The sequence below is a fragment of the Leptopilina boulardi genome, unplaced genomic scaffold, assembly GCF_019393585.1.
Source record: "Leptopilina boulardi isolate dan_hultmark-lab unplaced genomic scaffold, ZJU_Lbou_2.1 LbouV2_98, whole genome shotgun sequence".
Lineage (NCBI taxonomy): Eukaryota > Metazoa > Arthropoda > Insecta > Hymenoptera > Figitidae > Leptopilina > Leptopilina boulardi.
In genome coordinates, this window is record NW_026138047.1 from 266,050 (window position 1) to 276,327 (window position 10,278).

General features: G+C 29.0%; 1 protein-coding gene and 1 pseudogene across 1 annotated transcript; both read left to right on the plus strand.

Annotated features, from left to right (window-relative positions):
• Positions 1 to 5,627: 5,627 nt before the first annotated feature.
• On the plus strand, positions 5,628 to 6,644 carry LOC127290982 (putative nuclease HARBI1; the record flags this gene model as incomplete). Its single annotated transcript, XM_051319847.1, has 4 exons — positions 5,628 to 5,867; positions 6,045 to 6,241; positions 6,333 to 6,480; positions 6,561 to 6,644. Coding segments are annotated over exons 1-4 (669 nt in total), but the record flags the coding sequence as incomplete, so codon positions are not given.
• Position 6,645: 1 nt separating this feature from the next.
• LOC127290983 (putative nuclease HARBI1) lies at positions 6,646 to 7,181 on the plus strand (annotated as a pseudogene).
• The last annotated feature ends 3,097 nt before the right edge of the window (positions 7,182 to 10,278 follow it).

Here is a 10,278-nt window from a genome sequence, read left to right on the forward strand (position 1 = left end):
AATTTCCCAAAGCTTTTTTTAAAATAATAAATAATTTGTTATTCCAACGGTGTCCATGAAATACATCAAATGCCAACAAATCATTGACAGTTAAGGTCACAAATTCTTCATTAATTTTTACTTTGTAAGCCATAACTATTGTATTATGTTGAACAGTTTTAACTGTGCGACAAACGAAAATTGGATTTTCATTTCTCCAAACAATAGCATGCAAGGCTACAAACTCGGGTAAATTATCTTCTCTGTAGCCTGTAACTAAAAAGCACTTTAACGGGACATACTTTATCTCATTTATTTGTACCCAATTTGCTATTTGTAAACGTCTCACATTATGAAACAAATCTTGATAGACAATCGCATCGATAGGCACCCATTTTAAAGGACCATGTGACATCTCTCTTCCTAAATCTCCTTTCAATATGTAAGCAAGACGTAACTGATGTTTCTTCGCTAACGTCAGTAGGAGATTTTTATAAGTACGCAGACATTGGGCAATTCGTTTAGAAACTTGATGAAAAGCTTCCGCCCTCATCGTTTTATAATTATTTAAAGGTCCATATCTCAGAATTGCGGGTACTCGATGTAACAAAAAGTGCTGTTTGGGAGTTAACGGCTCATCGTATATTGCTTTAAACGTTTCTAAATATTCTGAGATGCAACTATCCAAATAACCTAAAATTGAGTGATCTATTTTATCTGCATGTGATATGAGAATATATTCAATCATTTTTAAATAATTTTCTAATGCTGGCAATCCTTCAGGAACTTTATCCGATACAATTAATGGCAACATTGTGACCAATTGTGCCATTTGTGCTGCTGTCTGCTTGAATCCTTCATTCATATCTATTACATGCTTTTGAGTAATGAGGGTTGGTTTTGCTGATTTCTCTGAATATCCATAATCAAAATGTCAAATTCCCAACCAATCATCATGTACTAAATCTGGTGGAGTTGATAGTAAAGAATGAAATCCTTGTATTTCATTCAAAACGGTTCTTCTATTAATGCCATACTCTGTTCTCAGTTCATCTTTTCTGCGTCCAATAGCATTTTCAATTTCGTCGACTTGACGATCATGTTCTTCTGGTAAGCGAAGCAGGATCTGATCTTCTCCACACATTACTCTTACTTGATCCAATGTTGCCTTACATATTCGACAAGGGTGACGTGCAATGAATGATTCTCTGCAACCGCATAATTGATATACAGCAAGATTGTCACCAAATATAGCTGAAACTGTTCCATAAATTGTCTGACCATTCGGAAGTAGAATTCCATTTTCCAATTTCTTAACGTCGTTCACAATGTGACTTAAAATTGTATTCAATCCGTATCTTTTTAAATGAGGATTTGATACAATTCCAGTCAAATTCATGAACTTCAATTGTGATTTATGCTCAGGAATAATATCTTCGTCTACCCAGTAAAAAAGTCCTAGTTTATTTATAGAAGATGATTTGCTGCCGACGGCATCACACATATCAACTTCATCATAATATAGCTTAATTAATTTACAATCTGGTCTCTGGTTTCTATACGGATGTTCTTGCATATGTGCTCCATCCATGTAGCTTTCTATTATTCCATCTTCACGTCTTCTTGGTATGCGTGTAACATTACCATATGAACCGTTTTGCAACCACTTGGAAAGAACTTCCGTAATTGGGATGTGAAAAAATTCATCTTTTTTAATTCTTATTGGCTGATTTCCATCTACTGTAGCTGTACCATAAGGAACAAATCGTTCACCCAATTCAATTCTTTTAGGTTCTAAAACATTGAATTTTTTCTTAAAATATGTGTCCTGTTTGTGAATGGTGTTCAGTCCTGCACTGCAATTAACACTACGACTTATCTCATCAACGTCGATATAATTTCTTAAACGAATTCCACGACTTTCTTGAAGCTTAGTTTCCACTTCATTTAGGCAGCGATCAACATACCATTGAACTATGTTTTGCATTTTGACTAAAATGTTCACTACATCATCATTGGTAGCGCGTGTAGAACTCCTTAAATACAGAAGATACTCTCCAATCATTTCTTTTTCAGGATCATCATTGTTATCCTCCACGTTCTCATATTCAGAATCGTCACTTTCGTTATCATTATCATCATCATCATCTGAAATATTATATGGCTGTGGCTCACCCTGAATTGCGTCGACGTTCATAGCTGTAAATATCAATTAACCCAGTTAAATTACATTTTTGTTTCAAAAATTCAATTAATAACGATCAGTATTTTTTTACTTAAATTCTAAATAGTTACCTACTTAAATTATTAATTATTATTGAATTTCAAACAACAAAGATTGTAAAAATGAATTTTTACTTAGGTATTAAATAATAGGATTTTTGATTATTTTTATGTAAAGAATTAAAATTTATTCTATAGTAACATAATTCCAAATAAAAAAATTTAATAAAAAAGTTCATTTTTCTGCTTTATTTGTGAATAATTCTTTCAATTTCTAGAACAATTTAAACTTTAAGATAAGCTCTCTTAATCTGAATCAGTGGAATCTCACTGGTTTCCAGTGAAATTTCACTGATTGAACAAACCAAAACCGAGTCACTGGCATTCAGTGGAAAGTTACTGATTCATTCAGTACAGGCGAACTAATGATTTATTCAGTAAAGGAGCAAACTGCTGTTTCAATCAGTTGAAAAAAGTAATTGATAATTAAATATTACATTTAAAATTGATATATAAAATTCTGGAAAGTTTATATTTTATTCTGGTACAATAAAAACAATGTAGATTAAATAAAAAAAGTTATTTTTGACATATTTCGGACATCATTTGCTAATTATGACTGAGGGGCTCATTCACAGGATTCGAAACCTGGACCATTTAGTTTTTCCATTTCACATGGAGCCTACAACCATTGGGAACTGCGCTTAGACGCGCTCGACCAATGGAGGCTACAAAAGTCTCTTGCAAATTGTTGATACTAAGCAATTTACATTTATATAGACTGCCAAACTGCTTCTTTATAAGGCAAAAATATTTTGAAAGGACAAAATTTTTAAAGAAGTTACAAGTTTATTTATTCTGGCCTATTAGATTTTTAAATTTAACTAAATAAGTTAGTAGACTACAGACTTAATTTACTTATTAAATATTATAAATATTAGTTTTTAAAAGTGGTAATCTTAACCAAACATAATCTATAAACTAAAAATCGTTCTTAACGTAAACAAAAATTTAATAAAAATTAATTTCAAACAATTTTAAAAGATCTATATTACTGTACACGTTTCGTAAAAAAATTGAATTAATATTTATTGTTAAATAATAATTTAATATTTTAAAGCTAATTTTTTCTTGTTTTTAAAGTTTGTTTTCGTTTCAATTTAATAAAATTAAACATTTTGATTTTTATTTTCAATTCAAACAAAAAATAAATTTTTATTTAAATTTATTATAAACAATATAGCTTATATACAATATATACAAAACTTATATACAATATAGCTTATATATAAGCTATATTGTATATTTTATAATGATTTTAATATTGTTAAAAAGTTAAATTTAATAAATAAATTATTGCAAGTGTAGAAACGGTTTCACTGATTAAAATAATCTGTTGTTTATACAAATTGGATAAAAATTGGTAAATTTTTGTTTCTGAAGGCAAACATCAAAATGTTAAATAATTTTAATTTGATGAAAGATTTGGACTTAAATAATTTTTCCAAAAAGATGTATAATTAGGTATTTTAAAATTGTTTAAAATTAATTTTAATTATATTTTGCTTTGCATTAAAAACTGTATTTTGTTTTCTAGGTTATGTTATAGGATTGCTATCCTCAAGGAAGGTGAATACTGCGCGTGATTTATTCTGCACTGTTTCAATCAGTGAAAAAATCTACTGGTTAAATTTGTTATACTCATGTTACTGATTTACTTTAGTCGTAATGTTTTACTGATTTTACCAGTGACAACGAGTAAAAATCATAATAATAACTGATTTTTCAGTGAAAATGTGAAATACTGTTTCAATCAGTAAGAATTTCACTGATTCAGATTAAGAGAGTAGATTTTTTTTTCTTATCAACATAAAAACTTCAAAAAATGAATTTTTTGTTGAAAGTAAAAAAACTTGTAAAGATTTTTGGAAATTCTTGTGTATATTTTGAAATAATTATATGATAAATATATTTTTATTTATTTTTTTTCTTCTGAAATCAGTTAAAACCTTATAGGGTTATCGGGTTCACAAAAAGATATTCACGCACGAATGTAGATACGTACGAACATTTGTATACGAAGAGGAAAATTTGTTTAAACCATCTTTAAAAATTTTATGAATTGAAGGTCTACATAACAATAGTGAAACAATCGGAAATAATTTTAAGAAAAAGAAATAATTTTTTTTTAATTCTATTTACAAAGTTCCTTCAATAATCTGAAGCAATACTAATAATTTAACCTATGAAACAAAATACAATTATGGAATTATAATAATATTCTTATTATTCCTATGAACCTCGAATTTTACATGGAGATAGTATTTCATTAATTTTTCAGAATAACATGCAAGTAATTGCTTAATTTTGAGAGTGTGTCAAAAAATGCAGTAATAGAATTTAATGTAATTTTTTGTTTATTAACTTACTTCTATTATTAGTGTACTGCGCTTTAATTTTTGTATATCATCAATTATTGTTCGAATTATTATTTATTATTTGTCAAGTGCAATCAGTACTTTTGTAAAGTTTTAATGTGAAATTAATATTTTTTTATACGCTTGTATATAATTTCAATCTTTTTGACAGCAGTTCATAAATAAACAAAATTTTAAATTGACTACATATATATATATATAATCACTGTCAGAATGAGCAGCGTTGGGTAGAAGCATGAAATTTGAGAAGTAGATCAGGGGTGCTATTCTCGAAATTAGTTCCGTGCACGAATCGAAGACTTTCGAAGGACTTTGTCGAAAACTGTATTCTCGAACTGTTCACTAGGCGTTCGTAGACGAAACGATTCGATTGAAATGCAACGAGTGGTCTTAACCACTCGAAGCAACAGTTTCGTGTTCGAAGTTTGGTACTGCTCATGCGCAGTAGTATTCTTTAATAATATTACGTACACTTATTATAAGTGATTCAAAGTTTCGAATTGTTATAAGTGTAAGAAGTGTAAATAATTATAAGTTAAATTTCATTTAATTTCTAAATATAAGGTAAGTTTGACGTGGACGTTTATATTTGATCCGATAGTAGATAAAAAAAAATTTAAACCTACATAACCACAAAAAACTTAAATAAAGGTAAAAGGAATGTGAAGTAATAATTAAAAAGTTATTAAAATTAAAAATTTGAAATAAATTTTTCATTAATTATCTTTATCAATAAATGAAATGATATTTACATTTATTAATTTTTCTTTCGTTTATGCGTATTGTATGTGAAATTAATTACAGATTTTCAATAATAATAACAGTAATAATAATTATAATAATAGTTATTATAATAATAATATTAATAATAATAGTAATAATAATAATAATTAATAATAACAATGAGAATAATAATAATAATAGTAATATTAATAATATTAATAGTAATGATGATGCTATTAATAAATATTTCTTATATCATACAGGATGAATTTAGGAATACGGCCATTTGCCAATGTTCTTGTTGCGGATTTTCTTAGGGATGTTGAACGAGATGCAGAATTCGCACGACAAGAATTTCGTCGTCCATTGGATCCTTTTGAATTACCCGATCATCAATTTGTTCAAATTTATCGTCTTAATAAAGAAATGGTGGACAATATAATTGATGGAATGGAAAATTTTGTACCACAAAGAAGAGTTTCAGCAATTGATGTTTCTACAAAAGTAATATTAAAGGACCTTTCATTATAAGTCAATGTTGATTGTAAAAAATTGTATGTTTATTACAATTGCATAATCTGTACATAAATTAGTAATCCAGTAATTAATGAAGTAATACTTTTCCATAATATAAGATATGAATATAAAGCAAAAATTTTGGGATTTTACAATTTTAAATAGGTTTTAACAGCATTGCGGTTCTTTGCTTCGGGCAGTTATCAAATGGATATAGGGAAAAGCATTTTTTCAAATATTTCTCAACCCTCTGCCAGCAGATGCATAAACGATGTTACGCAATTTTTCAATACAAGAGATATTTTCCAGGAATGGATTCACTTTCCGCGAAATTTCGATGAATTAAACACTGTTCGAGGAGGGTAAGATTGTTATAAGAATAATAAAAAATTTCGAGTGACATTTTGCAAAAAAAAAATGTATATAAAATTTGGAGTAATTTTTATGTTTCAGGTTTTATGAAAAATACGGGTTCCCAGGAATTGTGGGATGTGTGGATGGAACACACGTGGCTATTTATCCACCAAATATTGCTAATGCTCTATATCCCGAAAATGATTACGTCAACAGGAAAAATTACCATTCGATCAATACTCAATTGGTAAAATGAATTGAACATAATTATAATTACGAAATATTTACATAACTTATATTATCTAATAATAATTTTTGTTAATTTAGATCTGCGATAGCAACATGAGAATATTGCACGTAAATGCCCGATATCCAGGAAGTACCCATGACTCTTTTATATGGCAAAATAGCAATGTTTTACCACTTTTGCAGCAGTTGCATGAACAGGGGCATACTTACTTTGTAATAGGTATGTGTTTCGTATAATATTTTATGTAACATAAATTATATTTCTTTTCCATTCCATTAGGTGATTCTGGTTACTCATTAAGACCTTGGTTTTTGACCCCAATCAACCATGTTGAACCAAATACTCCTGAAAGTAGATTTAACAATAGATTTAAAACTATCCGCTCTATTATAGAACAATGTAACGGAGTGTTAAAAACTCGATTTCGATGTTTATTGAAACATAGAGTACTGCATTACTCTCCAACCGTGGCTTCAAGAATTATTAATACCTGTACAGTACTTCACAACATGTGCATTCATCATAACATACCACCTTTAGAAGGTGAAGATGTAGAAATTGGAGATTTGGGAATGTATCCTCCAACAGATCACGAATTGAGAGCAATATACGCCGATGCCAGACGATTACACACAAATATTGACCTTGCAAGAGGTCGTGCTTTTCGAAGAAGGTTGATTGAACGTCACTTTAATTAATATTTTTACATTAAGTTTATAAAAAAAAAATAGGTGACAACTTGTGTAATAAACTAGGTTACAATATACAGCTCATTATTTTTTATTATAAATTTCTGAAGTCATATCAACAAAATATAGTCTTTGTTAAAAGCACAAAAATTTGATTATAATTTAATTGTAATTAATAACATAAATATATGTTGTACATAATTGTAGTTAGATTTCCAAGTTTCTTATTTAATACCTTCTGAAAAGGCAAACTTTAATTATTGAGCTGAACAACGTAACGTTAATTGTTTAACGGTTACAAAAACCAATTTATTAAAGTGGATTCTTACACATTTTTTTATGCTCTTTCGATTGGTAATGATAAAAAATTAACAAATTTTAATAAGCGCCCGATAACGCGATCGTTAACATTTAAGAAAGGTTAAATTAATTTTGATTTTTCATATCTTTCCGACATCATATTTGGAATAAAACTCATGGATTCTGACACATTTTTTTATGCTCTTTCGATTGGTAATGATTAAATTTTGAACAAACTTTAATAAGCACCCGATAACGCGATCGTTAACGTTTGAGAAGCCATAACTTCTTCAATATTTTGATTTTTCATATCTTTCCGACATCAAATTTGGAATCAAACTCATGGATTCTGACACATTTTTTTATGCTCTTTCGATTGGTAATGATTAAATTTTGAACAAACTTTAATAAATTGGTTTTTGTAACCGTTAAACAATTAACGTTACGTTCTTCAGCTCAATCTTTAATTTATAATAATGTAGTCTTTTTAACTAATATAACTTAAACAACTTAACGAATACACATCACGTTTTGAAACAATCGTAACGAATTCACAGCTCGTTTTCTTGTTGTAAATGTTATGTTCTTTACAAATTTCGGCAACATACATTTTCAATCACATATCACATGTACTTCAACGTAAACTTTCATTGTAATTAATATTTAAAAAAAAAATTATTTTACTAATTAACACTTCTGAGGCACATACCCTACATCAATATCAAGTATACTAACATTTTTTAGAATTAGAGTAATCTTTATAACAAAACAATACAAAACAATATGAAGTATTTGGTTTAATGTTAATATTAAGATATAATATGTATTATAATTTCTATTTGGTTCAAAGTATGTCATAAATGAAACTATAATATACTCAACATACTTTTTTAGTTTAATGAAATTCTATTCAATTAACGCACACCAAAATTTGATGATATATATTTGGAATTTTACCTACCTATAAATAATTCATAACTTACTAATCGAAGCCCTCAATGTCCTTAAATATTAAGTCTTCGTCATCGTGTTGTACTTCCATATTAGAAGGCAGCCATGCAGTAGCAAATTTCTCTAATATTACGAAGGCATTTGAGCAAATATTTGCAATTGTCTCATACGCAGCGACTTGTCGTTCTAATAACTTCAACTTTGCTGTGTAATAATCGCTTCTTCAATTTAAATCTTGTTCCCCGGTATTTGCTATTTTTGATGTGAAATTTTTTGTTTCGGCAAATCTTTCATCTTTCTTGTAAATGCGTGTTCGATTGCTAGTTGAACTTTTCGGAGGAGTTTCTCGCGAACCAACTGAGTTAGTTGCTGAAAGACGGGCATTTCCTACTGTAGGAGGTTCTACTACCGCCAGTTCATTCGAATCATTTCTAATTATTGCTTGATTTTGAATGGTCGGCCCTAAACTTTCATCAAAATCTGCATCATCTTCCAAATACTCAACGCTGTGTCCGAATGAAAAAGAAACATCTCCCTCCTCGACTTGTGGATCTCCTTCGACCGTAACTTGTGACAATAAATTTAAGACAGCTGTGTCGCTATTGTTTAATAGCTGCAGTTTATTACCACCCCCCGTACCAGTAGCATGTTTTTTCTCTTTAGCAACTTTTGACTTCACATTACATCTTAAATCTTGCCAAGTTTTTCGCCATTTGTCCCAAGTTTTCGGAGAGCCATTCGGTATCGCATTTAATTCTTTCGTAATTTCTTTCCACAGATTTTGAGAGTGCTGATAAGTGAAAGATGCATCGAATTTTTTGTTTCTTAACTTTTCATTTGAAGCTACAAATGAGATTAGTACATCTTTTTGTTCTTGCGATATGTTTCCACATCTTTTTCTCTTTTCTGCATCCGCCATAGTGATAAACACCTATTATACGAAAAAAGCAATGAAGTGTGTAAAAATAAAAAAACATTTCTGTATGCAATGTTGAAAAGAAAAAGTAATTTAAAATAATAAAGTAAAGATTTCCTTATATTATAACAATTATTAAACTTCATTGCTTATTATTTACTTACTTGTGTGATTTTACGACAGAATACACAGCAGTTGTAATTCACGTTATAGGATTAAGTTGCCGATCAGCTTTCAAAACATTTTCTCATAACACTTTCTTTAACCGGAAAATGTCCTTTCCTGTCAAAATAAGTAATTATAGTCACAAGAAATATCATTCAGAAAAATAATAATACATTTGTACACTTAAAAAATTATTGTAATGATTCTTTTACAACATAAACAAATAAAAAACAAACTGAAGGTTATGTTCTCAATTTCATATTTTTTAGAAAATTGTTAAGTAAAATTTTACTGCAACATTTCTGTTAAAAATAACAGATTATTGGTTAAGTAATTTTGGAGTTATATTGAAATAATAGAATTATGAGCTAATTTATTGTTGTTGTATTTTAAATGAATAGAGTGATAAATAATTTTATCACTTACACTTTCATCATTGATTTTAAAGAAATAATTCCTTACTTTCATTTGTATTAAATTATTAAACTTACCTATGTACACAAAACAAAGCACAAAAAACAGCGTTCATCAAGCACATGTGTTGCCATAGTCATATCATGTCGAAGTAATTTCATTGGTTCAAAAAAATGACACTGGAAATTCACTAGAAATAAACGACGGCAACATTGTACAACCTATTCGTCTACGAACGGTCGTCGAAAGAAGTTTCGAAAGGTCCTCGAGAATACGGTTCTTGCTTCGTGCACGAAACTTACCCACCGAATTTGCTCGCATACGAACAATATTCGATTGATTTCGAGAATAGGACCCCAG